Here is a 20,173-nt window from a genome sequence, read left to right as displayed (position 1 = left end):
TCGAGACGAGCAATGCAAATGGAAAATTTCGTTTATTTTGTTTCAATCGGATTCGTTGATTTATTTCTCCTTTTTCTTAGCTGCGAGTGAAAGCACACTTTGCTCCGGCAGCGGTTTCCGTGCGCTGACGAACTAATTGAATGATTAAATGCAATTTCGTCACTAGCGAATTCGATAAGTTCATTCTTTATGTGGATAGTCGTATGACCGGTGTCATTTTGAAATGTTGTTTCTGGCTACTTCAGCAGTCTCGGTCTCAACAGCCTAGAGGTCGGCTGATCTTCGTGCGAATTCGTCGGGCGATTATAAATATTATTACTGGCGTCTCAGACATGGTGCCCCAGACGATCGAAACTCGGGGAGTTGAGCCCCGCTCCCTTTCTCGCACTCCGGTGTTAATAGCGCTGCTAATAAACGTCCTCGAGCTGCTTCAGTATTCTCAGGCTTTCGCGAGCTGTGCTAATTTTTGAAATAATTTCACGTCGTTGCTCTTGTGGCGATAAAATTGTTTGCGAAAACAACTCGACCGCGTGACTCAGCCCGTAGTTCTTGGCGTTTTACAACAACGTAAGAAAAAGCGAATAACGAAGGAAAGAAACGAGGAAAAAGAGCACGGAGAGGCGAAGAGAGAGGAAGCACAGCGTTTCCTCGAGTTTTATCCTCGCTCATCACTGTGCGATGTGCGCCTTGTACGTTTTCTTCCAGACGTGCTTTTCTCCTCTCCTGCGCTGCCCTTTTGCCTTAAAAAAAGATTCCCGTAGCCGCAGGGCCATCAATACGCGTGTATATGTACGTGGATAGATGTGTCCGAGGGCATAAATATATACATTCTAGCGAAACACGTTTCTCGACGAGATGGCCAACTTTCCACCAAAGTACATCGAGAGAGAATCTCATGGGAGCGAAAACTTTTCCCGTGCTATCCTCGAGCACACAGCTGTGCTAAGTAACAGGTATACACTCGCTGAGGGTTACAGGATACAACATCACGGGGTAAAAGCTGAAAGAAAAAACGACGCTGATGCAAGAAAAATTTTCTCGAGAATACATTGCTTTATGTAAATTCACCATGAAGAAAAACAACAGACCTTTCGATTTGGGACTTTTCGTAAACTTATTGACTTAATCAGTGCAATGAGCCACGGTGAGTAACCTTTATTTTATCCTTATTACAAAAGAGCCATCGAGCTCTCGTGACCAACTCAAAATCGATGGTGGCTTTTATACAGCAAATACGCTCGCTGTCACATGTCAGACGCCTCGCGTGTATTTTACCGGATTTCTCCGTCAGTTTTTATTGAATTCCTGACAAATAAATTTCGTAATGAGCATAGTAAAATGGTGTGAATTCGGCTCCGGTCTCTTCGGTTGTGACAAATGTGAGTGCAATTTGTGCTAAAATGATCTTTGTAAGTTTCATTTATTCGTTGCGTTGATGAGGAAAATCTGGTGTCCGAATACGGAGCACAGCCGGAATCGGTCAATTAAATCCCATTTTTTGGTATTTTTATTTATATTCGCGTAGTCATCATATTCGCAACAAAATTCGGTGGAAATGAATTTTAGTTTGATTTTTGGACACTTGGCGCTGCGCACGCTATCGCTCGACGACTCTTAAAACGAATTATTGGAATTGTATAAGCTTCGATAAGATCGCCACAGATCCGTCAAACTTTCGTGTCGATTTTCTTCGTCGCGCCACAGAAATATCCTGCCCTCATAGTGCTAAAAGTACTCTGTATGTTTTGAGATCTACCCCGTCAGATATCAACATCACCCCCGAGTATTAACGCTCCGAGGTGTGCACGAGTTCTATCCCCGTCCACCCGCAAGCGCAGCAAGGCAAGGGAAGAGAAATTCCACGATCGCGATCTTATCGCACCGCGGTGAGTGTAGCGTGGCAATTCTCTCTCGGTTCACTTAAATTATTGATGCTCCGGCTCGTACTGGGCACAGATCTTGAGGTGCATCTCGTATGGGATAGATACGTTGAGAGAGGGAAGAGGCGAGGAGTGGAGAGACGAAACGCGCTCGCCGGTGTGTGCAGACACGTATACTTTTTGTACTCGCACCAGACCAGTGGAATTTTTCTGCGCCCGCATGGAAATAGGCTATCCTAACAGCTATTACGTACTTAAATATTGATATGCATGAAGGACTGTATGGGACGATTCCACTCGCTGCAGTTGAGGGAGGATTCACGAGGGTCATTTTGACATACGGTGCAACTTGAGCCGTAGGAACAAACGAATAAGAGAGCGAGGGCAATGACACTTTTGTACTTTGGAGGACATGCATTTTTTAAGGTAAATTGATGTGGTCGTACGTAAACTTTTGTAGGGTTTTTCATTCTCACATTTTCGTAAAGGTTTTCGTGATACGTGGATATAATCTTCAAACAAAAACTGTAATATCTTGAATATGCTTTTGGCTGTTAAGGTGTCCTCGGAACCGCAGTGACGAATAATCGCATACTGAAAGCTTCGTCATTTGCTCACCTCGATTTATAGATAGAACTTCATTGCAGGCTTTTACGAAAGGCTTTTTTGCTGGTAAATAGCTGATAATACTCGCTGCGATCAGCATGAGAATCAGAATACTGTGGAATGAAATGTTCAGAATGAATCGACTGGCTGTTGAACGATCGGCGACGATATTCCAGTAAATATATGCAGGCTCCATCAATTAAACTCATGAGGTTGATTCTCATTCAATTATTGCAGTGAACGCTCTGCGATTCGATTCATTTGTATTCTATTCATGTAATACGGATCGCGTATGGTATTTTTGTAGTGAATTCATCGCGAGGTACTTGATTGTTGAAAAATTCTCAATATAATCCAGCGAATAATTGAAGAATGAAAGAGACCGAGATTGATTTTGGTTTTCGTTAGCGAGCAGTTCACCGATCTTTTAAAAAAAACGTATGAATGTGTCGGAAATATTCATCTCTTTATAAATGAAACTCGCCAGCGAACATTTCAAAATTTTCGAATACCATTTCCAATTATAAAATCGGAGGAATTTGAAATAATATATTGAAGTTGGAATTCGGAGAACGAATCAAAGTGGCATCGTTAAATGAACATTTTCGTGGAATTTGAGCCCGGAAAAATGGAAAATAAAAATAGTGAACGAAGTCCGTTCGAAATAGATTTTCGAAAATTTTCCAAATAAACAAAGAAGGAGTCTGAAAGGGGGAGACTCATTGAAAAATGAGAGAAAAGTGAAAGAAAAAATCGTCGTTGTCGTCGCAGCGGGATGGGAGGACCGAAAAAAAGTAAATATTCGCAATGCCTGTGCAGCGGGCCCCGAGGTGAAGAAAAAGAAGAGTGTAAAGATGAGGATGCGGAGAGGAGATGAGGAGGAGAAGAAGCCCGTCGGCGTTGCAGTGAAAGAGGGTGAACGTAGCAGGAGAGAAGCAGGAGATTCGCCAGAGAAAAGAGTAAATTGAAACGCGCGCGTGGTTGCCATGGTGTGTGGCCATCGGGCGAAACTGTCGTGCCAAACAATTTGCAATGCTGAAACGAAAAGTTGTCGAGCGTTACGAAAGGAACCGTAGAACGAGGAAGCAGGTAGGGGTGGCTTGCGAGATAGCCAGCACGAGTCTAAGTCCCGGAGTCCAAACTGTCCTGCTCTCTCTCTCTCTCTCTCTCTCTCTTTTTAGCTCTTGCTCCTTCACTTTTGGAGTAAGCGCCGCGAAGGGTTCGTTGCGGCCTGAAAGAATTAAGCAGCACGCTATAGCTCTCCGCGCTCTCGTTGAAAGAGGGGTAGTTTTAGTCGAAAGTGCGCGAGGTAGTCGTATGGAATTACAAAAAAAAAAAAAAAAGAAGAAGAAAAGAAAAAACGTACCGAGCGTTCTGTGACGAGAAATACGAAGGAGAATTACTTCGCGTGTACGTATATTTATGCGAACTTACATATACACATGCTCCATGTGTGAGTTGTATACTCCAGAGCTAACGATAATATCTTAACTCTGCTAATAACGTTAATAATTAACCTCTCGTAACTCTGCCTCGCGATATTACTAAAAAAATTTGTCCCAGAATCGTTTCGCATACATGCATATAAATATGAAAACATAAAGTTTTTTATTTGACAATCCCAGGAGCACGAAGATTATTGTAAATTTTCGTAATTGCGAGTTACGTCCAACGGCCGTAACTAGTGGGAAATCCTCGATTGCATATGTGTTATTTTTTTCTCAATAAATATGACTGAAACAAGAATTTCGTCAGTTCGACAAGAATATAGCACGCGAAGTGTTTGTAATGAACGAGAACATTTCTTTAAATTACCACACCCGCCCGGCAAATATTTATTCTTCTGGGAACGTTAATTGATCGCTCTTTTTCTTTACTCTTTTCCCTGGGGTAGTCCGCGTGGATACCAGCAAGAAACAATGACCGGGCTGTTTGGACAACGCCCACGCCACACACCGCAGCTCTTTTTCTCTTTTTACCATTCTATTACAGTGTACTTTGATCCATACGAAGGGATGTTACACGAGTCATAACACCGAATATCGATCAACTTGTGGGACGTGCGGTAACACAATTGTAAATCGATTTAATAGTTTAACAGTAAATTCTTAATTATGAAAGACTATTATGGCATTATGAGTATTTGGAATTTATAAAAAAAACGAAACCTTTTTCAAACATTTGAAGCTTCTGCGCTCCCGAAAATTCTCGACGTGATTCGGAGTTTGCCTCATAATAAAACTTCATTATTACCCGTTAAATCGGAGCTCCACCAAAGCGAAAGGCAGCGCGATGTCGGGTATGCGGAAAAATTCCTCAACTTTAAACCAAAGTTTCGAAATATTTGAAAAATTGTGAAAATTGAGAAGACGCACCTTTCGCTGTGTTGGGACCGATCGAAGGTGACCGATCGAGTTTGTGTTTTCACAATGCGGAACAGATCTTTGTTCTACTAATATTATCTCGAAAGAGATCCGTCAAAAAGGTCGAGTCTGATAAATATTTCGTGAAATGAACGTCACGTGAACGTAAATAGGAAAAAGTTCCACTTTAAACCGCGACCTCGAAGGACTGTTCGTCGCTGAACCTTTTTGATCCAAGCATCTATTATATACTCATCTTCATCCGTCACAGCTGGGTACTGGACGTTACAAGCTCAGGTAACATGACCCAGGTGCCACGGGCACGCGCATGTCGTCCTTCAACGATCGAGTCGATGGGTGATGTAGCCTATAGTCATCGGAGCAGTGGCCTTCGAGGCAGCGTTAGTCACAACACTCAGAAATACCATTTTTACAGATCCTCTTCTGTGGTGGCGTTCGTTATTTTTCAAGAAAGTCAAAAAACACTGTCCCACGACATACGTTTGGACCGGAAATCATAAGAGTGATGAAGCCTGATAAAAACACAGGAGGATTCGTGGATATTCATCGAGCCCACGAATATTGTATTTTTTCAGTAAACATTTCTTCAGTAAACGGTTTCGCTTTGTATAGTGAGAAATATATTATATTTTTCAAGAATTTTCCAAGTATTTAGACACCGACTACAAACAGCATAGTACTTTTTGAATTTTACAGTTTTTCCTTCCTTGAATTCTAAACAGCTTTATGTCGATAGCAAAAAGTGATGGGCGTGAGAACTATATTTCGTTTTGTTTTCGAGTGCTATTCATCGTGTCAGAGTAGCACTTACATTAAGTGAAAATAGATTGTAAATCACAAATGTTGACTGTCAGCACAGTAAATTCTATGATAAATACACCGCGAATGCGTGTGACATTTTACCATACGTATAATTTTTTTGTTTATAGAGAAAAAGACTCTTGAGTTTTTTTATTTTTTATTACGGTGGATAGAACAATATTTATTACTGCTCTTCGAATTGATGCTGCAATCCAGTATATCTTCGGTCTCGTTTTTTCCGTCTACTGAAACACAACCGCGATTACGCAGCGAAGAAAGAAATTTAGCAGGAGGGAGTGGGTTAGTAATCCTCGTCTGTCCGATCCATTTTTTATACTTTCTTTCTTTTCCACTTTCATATTTACAGAACGATAGTTCTTTTCGCTTCTTTTCCCACCCCCATATGGCTGCGTAGCCCGCCATCGCATCAAGGGTCAATATTTGGGCTGTAACTCAAGAGCCTAATCATAGCGATATATTCACGATGTTATATTACGTGGCTGTGATATCGGGAGACAGGATATATGTGGAAAGTGAAAGGAGGCGAGGCGCGAGTGTCGCCCTTTGTGTGTAGGCAATCGTGTGTACACGTAGCTCTTGCTTCCGGTTAGGATATTAAACGGACAGACACGCGTTCTCATCGTTGAGGCGCTCTTTCGACCGTGAAGAGTGCTAAACTCGGTGAAAAAATGAGAAGAAAGATAGTTATAGGTTGCTAAGTGTGAGTGAGATGAGGGAATGAGAGTGGCACGCGTCTGTCTCGCGCCGAGGAGCACGCCGTGCGAGTATTTTACTGCTATCGTATTTTACTGTGTGACATACGAAATGCAAAGGGGGCACGAGCAAACTTCGATGAATAATCCTCATATTTATGCTCCAAGTAAGTTCGAGGGAATATGATAATTGAACATCAAAAACTTCGAATCAGCTACGTATGAATAAAAAATGTACTATTATTCAATAACCTACAGCGCTTGTATGGCCGAACCACGCAAGCAACCAATTTTCCAAGTGATTTTATTCCAACATGGAAACCCTCGACGACGGGGCTGTAGCTGACGAGAAAATAATTGGGGAGCATGACAAGCTTGTTCGTTCTCGAAATAATTTAATCGAAGGAGCTTATCCCCCTTTCAACGTCCATTCGTACTCAGCTTCTCACTTATTCCCGTTGCTACTAAACTTCGCCCGGTCGATTTTCGTTAAAATGTGCAATCTCTCCAGCGGAACAATCGAGTTCAATGAAGATCATTGCAAAGAGATATGCAGGGGAACGTAAAGAAGCCTTCGAGGTTGATTACAAAGCTCGAGATCGCCGCACGAGCTCGACGTGGCTGTTACTCACTTTACTTTCTTCGCTCGCGATAATAAATTTCGTGAAATCTATACACGAAGATATCGAGGATGAAAAAGCTCGGTCGACCATTCACCTGTTTTCCCCTTAATACACGTCAAACGTAGCTCTGTATACTGCACATTTACACAGAGCAAAAGATTGCAAAGGAGCAAAGGAAAGGGAGTGCACCAGCCCGTAACCCCCTCAGGCAGCACCGCGACACGTAATTCGTCGACCACGCCTCGACGCCCGCAAACTGCTGGGCACGGGCGCGGCGGCGTCCGAACCATGTACCTCTCTGCTTCTATGGATATAATGCGCCTGTGTATTGTCTGTACAAACGTTCCTACGGCTAATAGAGGAGAATGGTAGGCGCTCGCGCGTACCCCACAATGGGCACCAATGTGTTTAAATGTAATACACGGCGTGTAACACATAATTGGAGAACACGCTCGCAAAAACACGAGCCAAAGAGCGATGTCACTGAAACGCATATGCGCACTGCTTTACTCGCTTTCCATGTGTTTCTCTCCAATCGTCTGTGTTTTTACACATTAATATGTACTCGTATTCGCATGTGCGGTCGCCTCGCACAACACGAAGAGTCCGCCCGGCGAACGTGAAAGCGAATGATACTTAGCAAAGAGCTCACGGGCCCTCGAAGCCTGCGGCTCGATTACACGACCAGGTCTAAACGAGCCCTCGCAATTACTCGTACTTTTAACGTCTCTGAATACGATCGTTTCGCGTACTCGTTTATTAAGCCGCTCAATCGTGCGACCGACTGTCCTCGGACTCGGGCTACTCGACCTTATTTTGTTTACAATTGCTTCTTAGATTACTTTCCTAAATCGTTCCGTTTCTTAGTGCTTTTTCACGTGTCAAGGTAGATCGTGTCTGAAGGATCGTATTTTATGGGTGTCCGAATTGGGTCGGTTTTCACTTCCTCATTAAAGATATTACCACTTTAAATTAATGTCGGAGTTATTAATTCGAAATTTTAAATACATTTTTTCAACGCCAGCTTTTGGCGAATGAAACTACAAGCCATTCACTAATCGGGGATCCATCACTGACCGAACCCGAAGTTTCATTCGTCTCTAACTAAAATACTGTGGATTTTTTGTGTAAAAAGTCGCATCAGAGAGGGCAAAGGGAAAACACGAAGGGAAATCGATCAAGGAAAAGGATTAATAAAAAGACACAAGACCACGACAGGAATGGGTCAAGCCAAGAAGAACCAAAATGCCGAAATAAGCAAATGTGAGGTTATACGAATGCTCATTACCAATATCGTTTAATTTTCAACGTAATGTATCTGTTTTAGTAGTAAGACAATTGTCTCGAATTTTTTCCCAGACCCTCATTAGAAACTTCATTGTTATTGTGTACTTTTTCATAAATTTCGTAAGTAGCGTTCATTCGCTATGTGGAAAAGTAAACGATTTTTTACGCATAGTCCCTATGCCCCCGTGTATTTTTCTTCATATTGAAACACGTTTATCTCAATAACCAATACGAGGAATCCTTCAAAATTTGTCATGTCTGTCAGTCGATTACCGATTTAAACTCTGAGTAAATTTCAAGACTTTTTTAAGAAAATCGTTTCGTGCACGAACTACATTAAGACGGTGCGTTTTATTTTGTTAACATCACGTGTTAAATCAGTCTTCAGTTTCGAGTGAAAAAAATCTGTGAAATCATATTTTTCATTTTGTGAAAAGTTAAGGTATTTTTTAGTAGACTAGGTTAATATATTTTCATACTTAAAATCAACTGTATGACATAAAAATATAAAATTTCCACCGGTACTTTTAATAAGCAAAGTATAAATGATTTTTAAATGAATTTACGGCTGCATTTTATTGCGTTGAATCATTGAATTTTTCCAATAAATTCTAACGTCAAATATACTTTTAGTTTTTGCAAACGTAAAACCCATTTTATAAGCATGAACGATATTTTACGTATCGATCATACAACGGAAAATTTGATAGATGGAAATGCGAGTAACACACTTTCCGGTTATATTCGGTCATTAAATTTTTCCATACAGCACGTGCGTGTTTTTGCATATAAATTTTTGTGTATGAGTCATGTGCGCGTACTGGCACATATAAATTGCTCGAAAATGGCACTGAAGGGTTTCTGATCACGAGCTGTTGTTACCACAATCGTTTCATTGTAATTGAAATTTCATATGCCTTTCTTTGTCGTAAAAATATTGAAAAAACCATTTGACCGTTAAAAAAATAGACTAGTGAAAGAATGTAGTAGAAATCCTGGAATAACAACAGTGACGGTGAACCTTCAAAATAATATTTGTTACGAAAAACATTGCGAAATTTGTTTCCGGATAACAAAAACGAAGCGAAAAAGTTAAAACGAGCATTCGCCAATGGTGCGAAGTATATCGACATCGACAGGCATAACATGACAGTATCGCATCGTCATTGTTGGTGGATCGGTTTCCACACAACAACAACGTTTTTACTCGTATTCATCTCGCGGTAAAGATCGTGACAATCAGCTGATCGTGGTGAAACCCATAAACTCGAGCTTTTCATAGCTTTTTCGAGAGCAATCGGAAGTTCGAATCCAAGAGGATTTTTCATTGAAAACGAACCGAAATTTACTTCGTTTTAATACAGAAACATGGAGTTGGTGTTGGCAGAATTGAAGCGCTTTGGAAATATATCGGCGTGGAAGATAAAACTAGTGACTACTCGTCCTACCGAAAGGGTATTGTCTGGCTACATACCGGAGCGACTACTTGCTCCTGTCTAAATAACGATCTGAAATGGCATTGAAATTTTTGACAAGGGAGAATGGTCGAGGTACTGGAAAAAGGATTTCCAAAAACTTGGGTATTCCGAACCTGATGCATATACGAAGTGAAAAGACACCGTCGAATGATTGAAAGACAAAAAATTAGCGACGTCCGTAGTCGATAAAAAAATCTACATGCATTTTAAACCACCGAATTCAGTGAATACAGAAACGTTCCTTTTTAATGTGTAGCCCAAACAATAATATGAACGATCATTAAGAAAATAAATATTTTAGCTCCAAATTTGCAAAGTGTACCGTTTGTTTGACGAGTCCCACGAGTAAAACGTCATGGACAGAGTCTTGAAAACATCGCACTTACAAAAGTTGGCCGCCCGAGTAAACTCTCGGAAGACAAATTAACTAGCGTTTAGCCCGTGACTGTTTTCGAAGTACTTTCTCAGATAATGTGGAAAGAATTATTTGCATTTAGGATGATACCGAGTGTTTCACTTCTACAGGATGCGAATGACAACTTACGTAAGCAATGATTAGGTGAATAAAAAGTTGAGGGACGATTAAAATAATGTGAGAACTGCGACGTGTGTCTGTCTATATGCGTAGATGAATGTTTATCGAAAAACTTAGTGACTGACCTTGTCCGCGTACGGTGACGAGGAAGCCAGTGACGAGTACGATGATCGGATGGCACCTCATTTTTCCACTTGCTTTATGTCCAGCCTGTCGACCTGAAGTTAGCGCGTCCTCGTCCTCGTCGTTACTCATTCACACCTACGTTCACCCGGACACGATTCACTTTACCTCCGCCACCTGGTTCACCACCTTCCCGTCTTTCTTCCTGGCAGCCCCGCGTCCTTTGTTTCGCCAGCTCGCGTTTTCGCACTTTATCACAGTTCAACGCTAGTTTCGCGCACTCTTTGTTTCTTCTCTTGCTTGTTTCCTTACTTTTTTCCTCTTTTTCTTCCTCTTCTTTTTTTTAGTCCGTTATTTTTCCTCGATTATATTCTTCCCGTCATACGAAATTCACGCTTTTTTATTGTGTGTATGTGTGTGTGTGTGTGTGTGTGTGTGTGTGTGTGTGTGTGTGTGTGTGTGTGTGTGTGGGTGGGTGTTTTTTTTTTATTATAAGTTGATGGCGCACACCACTTTGAAGGGTCACATGAAAAAACGATCAAGCTCGATGTTCCACCGCTTTGCGATCACGGGCGAAAATAAAACTGCAAGAAACAAATAAAATTATGTACATTTCGGCTCGACGTTGCACTTTTGCAGACAAATCATTTTACATTTCGATCGGAATCTCTTCGTTTTTGATCAATTATCGATATGTTAATGTTTACATCACTATTGTTACATACAGCAGGCTTTCTTTGGAGAGTCGAAAGGTCAACAATTCAATAGTTCACCCCAATACTGTATTGAAACATGAAATGTGCACACTTTTGTATCAGAAGAGTGAGGTCAAGCGTGTACTTGGATTTAAAATTTTTTTTTAACTTTTGTTGAGGTGAAAAACCTGATCTGGGAAGACTCGCTGAAATGAGTAATCGAAACGATAGTCATTCACTTGAAAGATGAAAAATTGAGCTGAGCTTTCGATTGAAAGAGCTCGTTACAGATTCTTCGATGTAAAATACACTAGAAAATCTTCATCTCCAGATGATTTTTATTATTAGAATCATTTTTGTCATTTTAAACGTACTCAAATTCTAATATGAAGCAAATATATTTCCACCTCGGAGAATGCGAGTGAGTGACGTTGAGATCATTCGAATTGGTCCAGTCGCGATGAATCACAGCTGGATGAGAACTTTTTTATCGAAATTTTGACAATTACTTATTTTGCGAGAAATGGGAATGACGCGAGTTGAGTAATGTGGGACTCGATCACATGGAAGACACGAAACGAAATAATGAGAAGGGCCATTCGTTCGTCGTAACTTTCAGGCTCTTCGGAGTCTTGCGTGAAAGACTCGAGCCTTGCCACAGAACGAAATTTCCCAACTACGGGACACGAGATGAGAGAAAGACGGAGAAAGAGGGGAAGAAGGAGATAAAAACTTGTGAATAAATATTCAAAGATGAATAAAAAGCGAATATAATAAAAAAAGCCTAAAAAGCATGTTTCTTAGAGGTCCCCATCGTTTTTCCGTATTCCATAAATATCGTCGAGCAACGAAGCATTAGGATGACTGAAATGGCGAAAAGAAACTACGAGAATGTGTGTGTCTCATGATTCGCGTGTAGTTCAAGAAAGTACATATATCTATAAAATGTACTTGAAGAAAGACAATATTGTTCTTAGAGTTGGGTGATGCTGTAGGCGTCGTCGTCTTCCAACGGAAAAGCATCTCCTCGGCATCCCCGTGTTTGAATTTTTCCCCTATTATTTTCACTTTCTTCGGTCTTCTGTTTCCTTTATTTACAATTTTTTAATCGTAGCCCACCAGTTTTGCACAGTCCCCGAAAAAGAGAAAGCAGACTCGTGCTCTTTGTACGGAAAAGTACAGGGAGGACAATAATGAGAAAGTGTCGGAGTTTTGCCGGGACAATTGAAAGCGGGACAAGAGATTGCTGCCGCTGCCCCGTGCGCGCGGCACCAGTTGTAATTCACATTGAAAGTCTGGTCTGCATATTCGTGTGTTTCCACTACTGTATACCGCACTAGCTCTCGCTCCTTGGAAACCATGAGATCAGCTCAGCCGTGCCAGCGTTAAAACGAGGCACGGAGTTTGTGCATACAGATATATAAATTTGTCTCGGACTCGCGACCCCATTTTTGTTCTCCCTCGGAATCACTCTTCCCCCTATCTCGCTTCCTCACTTTTTATTCTTCTTCGCTTCTTTCCTTTTGTCCAAGTCTTTTCTTCCACGATACTTTTCGCGGCACCTTGTCACCCTCCCCGACACGTTTTCGGGCGAGCTTCTCACTGCCGTCATTTCACAGTGAAAAGGTAAATCGACTTTTTTTCCTGTCCTCCTCCCACTTTTCCTCTTTTCCGTATCCCAGATGGGTTTTATCGTCGATGATTGATGAACACCTATGCGAGAGTTCATAGTGGGCCAAGTTGCAGGACGCCTACGTATGGACATGTATATTCATACGAATTCATACACGCAATCGAATTCTTTGCTCCCCATTACCCGCTGCCTTTTCTACCCCCTTTCCGTATCCTTCTTTCCCATTTTTTCTGGGCTACGTCCGTGTATATTATCGAGCTGACACGCGTCGATTAACCATATTCCGTACCGATACAGCTCCCAACTTATTTTATGCAGAATGCGAAAAAAAAAACGACAGTTTGGCAACGCCTCAACCCTTTGTCAAGAAAACCACTAAAAATGGCTGGCTCCCCAAAGCTCTCAAACGCAGCACGCCCTCCGCCGCACTCGCAACGCGAATATTTTACTGTAAGCTTCGTGTTATCAACGAGTTCAATCTCGGGCATAAAAATCTCGAGCGAAAAAATGTTCCAGGGAAAGCAAAGTTGCCTGTGGCAGAGAGGAGGGAGCGAGGCAGCGCAGAAGTTACGACATTAAGAGTATCACTTACGATCCTTTTCTTAGTAAGTTTCCGTCGCATCTGTCGCTACCTTCAACCCCTATTCGTCGCTCGCTTCTTTATATCCTTCTTTTGCGAGCAGCCTCTATATATTCTCGTCGCTAAAATTTGTCCACGTCAAAAGATCTGTGCACCGCTCGCTCAGAATCTATCCATCCACACCGTTCAAGATTTATAGAGATTAGATATATCCATACAAAAGTGTACGCTTCTACGTATATTATCCCTTCGCGTGTTCCTGTGTGCCCTCAGCCTCGACGATCCTGACAGCCGTGACATAATTAAATAAAATCGCTAAATGATTAATTACCCGAGTGAATGTCGAGCGATATGGCTGCGGGGGCGCCCTCTGTAGTGTGTATACACACTCCTGCGTACATGTATATATACACATGTTGTCTCAGAACATCTATTCGATCGGGCTATATGCATCCTCACTACAGCGATGAAACGCCCATCATTAATACAAGCTTTCTCTGCCTGCGACGAGCGTTCGAGCACTCGGCTCTCTTCTCTCTTTCCCTCGCTTCCTCATTTCCATCGTCTTGCGTCATATATACAGCGAATCGCGACACGAGTCTTAGCTCCTGTACACCAGGTGTTCAAAAAGCCAAGCAAAGTTATTTTTCCTCTCATCTCGCAGCCGCCCCTCGTCCTTATAGCTCGCAAAGCGATCACGTACCGGTTGTCTACGGGCGGACGTTGTACACCCAGCCTCGAGGAGGAGAAAGCGCGCGGGGAGAACCTGACACGGAAGCCTGGGATGGTTTCAGCAGATAAATACGCGGGGAGTAACAAGCACGCGGGGATGTTACAGTAAATGTCTTGGGAAGTTTGTTTAATGAGATATTTTACGAGATTGTGACATAAATAAGTTGGCGATGCTTAATGGTTGTGTTAACTTGAATGAAAAATCGATGAAGCGATTGAGGCTTTTCGTCTCGTCATATTCTAGCTTGTGAAAAATTGAAGATTCGCTTTATTTTTTGTCGTTGTAATCGATTATGTATCGACACGATATTCAAATGATCAGATTATCCGAGATTATCCGCTCAATCCGGTGGGATTTTTTAAAAGAGCGGACGTTTATTCAGATTTATTCTATGGTCTGTCATTAGGAGTGATCAAAAAGTGTGAACACTCAACTCTGTCCATTACGAGGCAAAACCCACTGCGGTTAATGATCGATTTTCACACAAACGCTGGATTAGAAGTTTCTTCAAACACGGCACTCCGCTAATTTAGTCTAATAACGACTGCTCGCACACGCCGAAAAAAAAAACAACACGGATACGGGAATCGGCGCATGGTGACCGCAATCTCGCTTCTACTCTCGTTCCACGTTTTATACATTTGCCATCCGAAACTACTGTCGTGAGAGGTAATCGTACGGAAAATTCGCTTTAGCGTGTCGTGAAAACTTGCTCTTCTTCAGATGAGTAATCTCTGCCGTTATCTCTCGTGTTTTATCCCGTTTCCTTCTCCTTCTCTCGCAGCCCAATCGATTTTCTCTTTAACGGAAACTAAATTCAAAAATCTCGAAGCGTTAACGAACTCTGTTGGGAATAACAAAATCCAAGGAGAATGAGAGAACGAGTGAGAAACTTTATGTAAAATTTCAATGTGATACAAACAGTTTTTTAATATCGACTCGTAATATAGGCTTACCGAGCACATCATCCATTAAAATATTGTGCCATAAAGTTCATTGCGAGAATTGGAAGAGAAAACACAGATTTTCCGAAACAAAACACGCAGCTCAAGTTTTACGTTTAAATGAAAGCTTCGATTTTTTTTCGATCCACTTTGAAAACGTACCTTGAATACAGCAGAAACATTTGAGTGTAATTGTTGAGTGAATTTATTTTTCATTATTATCGTTTTAACTGCGAGGACTTAATTATTGATTCGCTAATGTTCTTTAGAGAACGTGGTCGATAATCGACGCCAATGACCACTCGAAAATCACATTTATGTGCCCATTACAATTATTAGTTCCTATCGAAGTCTGTTCGACTCGACTTTTCCTATTCCTGATAATTTGGAATGACGAAAATTCGTTACCGAATCGAACTCCCTGAACATCACAAATGCGGGGATGCGAAAAGAGGATCTGTTCGAATGTGTAGCCCTGTTCGTGTTTCGTGAAGCAACCGACACTCGCATGGCTCGTAGAGAAAAAAATATTATCGAAATATCAATTCAGGTTGGGCGACAGTGGTTAACTAAAGCCTTTCAACAAACTGCGTATGAAATGTTTTCATCTCCGTGCCTCGTTTGTGCTAACGGAGTACTGCGTACATGATATTTCATTGTTGTTAAACTAAAAAGACTTTTGAAGTCGTCAATGGCTAATCCAAACATTCCTTAATAAACGAAAAACTATCGTTTTATGTTTATTTTCAGCTGAAGATTGAGTAGCCATAAAGCCTGTGAAAATCTTGAGAAATTGAGTCTTTTCGATTTTTATTCCTGACACTTTTGACATCTTCATAAAACATCATAAAATTGGACATCGATATTGAGCTGTGCCACGTACTCCTCAGCTAAAGGTCGAAATCAAGAAACTCGACGCGCAAAGCTCATCTGTTTTCAGTCGATAACTAAATTGATTATTTTTTAATAAATTCGAATATAAACTAAAAATATAGTTTTATTCCTGGATCAATAAATGGAAATGGTACATTTTATGAGCTGAGATTTTTCCAAATAGTTCGTCACCGTTCGAAGGAAGCCCTACCACGAATCCACGACAGTCATTTGGATCGGTTCGATTACTTTAAATAATGAAAGTTTTAATAATTCTGTGTGTATTTAAAGAGTTTGAAACCCAAACAGTTACCAATAATTTTCCATTCGTTGGTTTCCCTGAAAACCTTAGAGTCTCAAATTGTTCCAATTCCACTTTCGTCGAGGAGAATATCACAGCTACGATCCTATTTAACTTGCCCGAGGTTCCGAAAACTTTATTCTCCCATTCTTTTTATGCCTCTCCCCCCCCCCCCCCCCCCCGTCCGATCTCTCAATTTACTTCATCGTCTTATATGGGTCAGTCAGCCTTAACGGACTGAGTGCGGTGGGTTCACTCTCTCGCGATACAAATATAGCGCGTCATTTGTATTGCTCCCGTATTGCTAGGTGTACCGCGAAGAAGATTTCGCAGCGAGATTCGACCGTGGCAAAACGGCGTCACGTAGAAAATTGGACCATTCGTTCGGCACGGGGCGAGACTTTCGCGTTCCGCCCGCGACGCGACCTCCCTTACACCCGTCGTCATTTCGAGTTGAGAAATACATCAGTGCGCTGGAACGCGACCTCGATCGTTCCTCCCAATCCAAAGTGTTAGATATAAAAAGAGAAAAGGATGGAGACAGAGATACCGAGGAAAAGCGACGAGAGGAAGAAAGAGAGTGAGAAAGAGAAAGATGGAGAGTGAGCCAGGTGTCACCAACCCCAATACGAGCTGACTACTCCGACAATGCACGCTAGAGAGCGGCATATCAGTTTGAAAGACGAGCGGTATCGAGCAGAGGACCCCGAAGAAATCCCGAAAGTTATAACGACCTTTTTTCAAGTCTCATTGTAATCATTGGTGAAACCAATTATAATGATCATCGTAAAAGAGTAAATGAATAATCAATCAATCGAAATTACTATTGGTGTGATCCTTAATCCTGCATGGCACTTTTTCTTGACGTTGCACGTTTAACTCCTGGTAGTAAATTGTCCACGATTACTGGACCGCCGACTGGTCAACTCGGTCGAAAAACAGAAATTTAAAAACGATTTTCCTTATTCTTATCGTCCTTGAACGAAACGATGTGACGGCCTTGAGCTTTGGTAAAGTGCGGGTAAGTCTGACGTCTGAGGCTCAACGCGATGAAGCGCATCGGTTTGAAAGATTTGCGCCTCCAGTCCAAATGGAGCAAACGTCAAACGGATTCAGGGTTCTTTTTAAATCTTCCCCATTCGTCGTTTTAAATATGTTTTTTTTTTTTCACGAACGATTTTTAAATCTTACGATTTTTTGACCAAGATAATTGACGATATTTCGGCAGATTTGAAACGTCAGTCGCAAGGTGGGTTCCGAATTTCGCGGTAGATATACGCCAGCTGCGTACGTTGCGTACGATATACGCGTACGCTCGCCACGATCGCGGGCTCAACACTGGCGGCTCGAGTTGCCCGGACCCCCCACTAGTTCTCTGCGCTTCCGAGCAGCGTCGACGCGTCGCCTAACACCCCACCAACACCCGCGAAACCCCAAACTCTCGATCTCCCTCATTCTCACTCTTTCTCTTTCTCGTGACCAACGATCTGCCCCAGGACCCATCCAACAGTCCGCGAAAATTATGCATGTTTACGTAAGAAGACGAAAAAATCATTTTTCAATAATTACATCAAGGGTCCAAGGGGAGAATATTTATTTCCATGGAAATGAAATCGGCGTGTTTGCTAATTGGATAATACACTCGGAGTTCACTGCCCGGAGGAAAGAAATCATTAAACAGCGTTCAATGTTATTACGACTGAAAGATTTATTCATAGATTCAACTTTGGAGTTGTTCGTTAAAATATCAAAGACAACTCGGCACTCCCAATGTGAAATCGTTTCCAATAGCATTGCCATTTTTCGAACATCAAAAGTTCCAAAACAGAAAATTTGCCTTGCAAATCGATTGAGATAATGATTTATTTCCATAGTGGACCGCGATCACACAGACTGGAAAAAATTTCTTTTCGCGATGTGGCCTAATTTTTTGCCCAGCTGAGTTGACTAGTTTGAGTATTATGGGTCACGAGAATAATTTGTTGTTCAGCAACAAATTATCGTCGAGCAATAAAGTTCTCTTGAAACTCAACAAATTATGAGAAAATCTGCACAAGGAAAATTGAATTTTTCGCATGACTCATTCATCGTACTTCAATTGATATTTATAAGAAAATAAAAGCGAAAGGCGTGCAAAAGTTCACTGAAAAGTGTCGAGTGCCAGAAAAAAAACTGCCCACCGTTTGGCCCAACAGGATATTTCTAACACGTTGCCTATGCCTGTGTACAGTGTAACTGTCCACACGCATTACGCGGGCATTAGTCTCTTGCCTGCTCGTGTACGCAGGATGAAAACACACCGGAGGAGAATAGCGCGGCAGTCGAGATGAGGAATTAAAGAAAAAAGAATGAAGTAAAAACTCCGGAGAGAAGAGAGGAGGGAGCAAAAGACCGAGAAATCCGAGAAAAGCGTTAAATGCCAGAAGAAATGATATATGGAAAGGTTATAAAGGGAGAGGTGGAAAGTATGAGGTGGAAAAAATAGTGCGATAGAAAACAATATTCTCCGGAGAATTATGGTAAATCAACCGTGGGCTCGTTGATGGTGGCGGGGTGCATGGATTTCTGTATATCTGTACGATCTCCGGATTCGAATTTACGCAGTATTTATATAGATATAAACAAGGATCAGACTGTGGCATCGAGTCCAGGAGGGTAGCCCGAGGAGCAAGAATGGAGGGGTTCAATCTGTGGGGTTTCCATGCCTGTGCTGCGAGCACAAGGGAGAGAGAGAGAGGCAAAAGCCAAAAGGGAGAAAGACGGAAAGTCAACGTATAGGCGTATATTTTCATTAACGAGTATATCAACCCTCGGAGCCGCATGGTGCGCATCCCTCAGGCACATTGGCGAATGCTCGGATGCATTACCTTTTGCACCGGACACACGCGCCATGGGGCTCATATCCCCCTTTCATATCCTCCACAATATTCGAGATTTTCTCTCTCTCTCTCTCTCTCTTGCTCACTTCCACTCTCGCTTTTTCTCTCTGCGATCCTTTCCTCTCTGTCTCTTTGCAGATATGAATTTATCTTCACTATATATAAAGTAATATAAGCCCGAAATACATATTCGTTTTCAGCTTTCCATTAGATCGATAACTCCTGGTGCTATGGATCTTCCTTTGTACTCTCCAGCGTTTCGTTAAGGTACGTTGTGACAAATAATTGATTGGAACATTGGCATCTCGTATTACGAGATGCCAATAGAATTCACGATCACAGAATGTTGCAAACTTCCAGCCGAATGTACAAGTTGAACTTGCACTATCGTCTTAACCGAGAATAGAGTCCCTGAATTAGTAAGGTCTCCCGATGATGCAAACGTCGTGTTTTATCTCATTTACGTTTTTGGATATTCTTACGTTCCCCTATATATTTCTACGTATACGTAGACCCAAAGATTTCGGCTACCTAAGAAAATGAGTAGTGAATGGGAATAGACTAATAGCAGAGAACGATCGCATCGAAAAACCTTTTCTCTGTCTGTGCATGCTGCTCTAAACTCTTAACTCAGACGCTCGCAAAGCTTTTCCTCGTCCCACGACGACGATTTTGACCAGTCATTTTAGCTCCCCATTGTGACGAGTCACTAGAGTGTAGGCCTGACGTTACTCTCGAGTCACCGATGTGTATCGTTAAGAGGGGCACACACAGAAGGAGAAAGAGAGGGTGTGACGGGCATAATAAATCGCTCGTGCGCTATCCCCTGTACAGAATACAATTATATTAGATGTACATACAAACACGTAGACCAATATGTACAATTAACGATCAGAGCACGACTCATGTTCGGTGAACTCGAAGAGTGAGAAAAAAGAGCGACAACCCTTGTGCACATTTTGCCATTTCACGCTGCTGAACGCCATGTGGTCGCGAGAGAGTGAGCCGTTGTGAAAACACACCGCGTTATTAATAGCAGGCCAGTTGGTAATTTTTGCAAGATTGATTTTCTCGGGAATCTCGTACAACTGAACTCCGTACGAGT

At 41.9% G+C, this 20,173-nt stretch overlaps 1 protein-coding gene across 8 annotated transcripts in view; it reads right to left on the bottom strand.

The window, feature by feature from the left end:
• The window catches only part of LOC122408999 (synaptogenesis protein syg-2-like), a 225,695-nt gene extending 208,183 nt beyond the window's left edge, over positions 1-17,512 (bottom strand). For 5 of the 8 annotated variants that reach the window (XM_043416164.1, XM_043416168.1, XM_043416169.1 and 2 more), the window contains exons 1-2: positions 17,014-17,512; positions 10,433-11,014 (exon numbers count right to left, since the gene is read on the bottom strand). In XM_043416164.1, coding sequence (XP_043272099.1) covers positions 10,433-10,562 — 130 coding nt within the window. In that variant the 5' untranslated portion in view covers positions 10,563-11,014; positions 17,014-17,512. Of the gene's footprint in view, positions 1-10,432; positions 11,211-12,076; positions 12,970-17,013 lie in introns of those variants that run through there. The other 3 variants (XM_043416165.1, XM_043416167.1, XM_043416166.1) reach the window with 3 other exon arrangements.
• Between the last annotated feature and the right edge of the window lie 2,661 nt (positions 17,513-20,173).

This window comes from Venturia canescens, chromosome 4, assembly GCF_019457755.1.
Source record: "Venturia canescens isolate UGA chromosome 4, ASM1945775v1, whole genome shotgun sequence".
NCBI classification, from domain to species: Eukaryota; Metazoa; Arthropoda; class Insecta; order Hymenoptera; family Ichneumonidae; genus Venturia; species Venturia canescens.
This window is presented reverse-complemented; position numbering and strand designations above follow the sequence as displayed.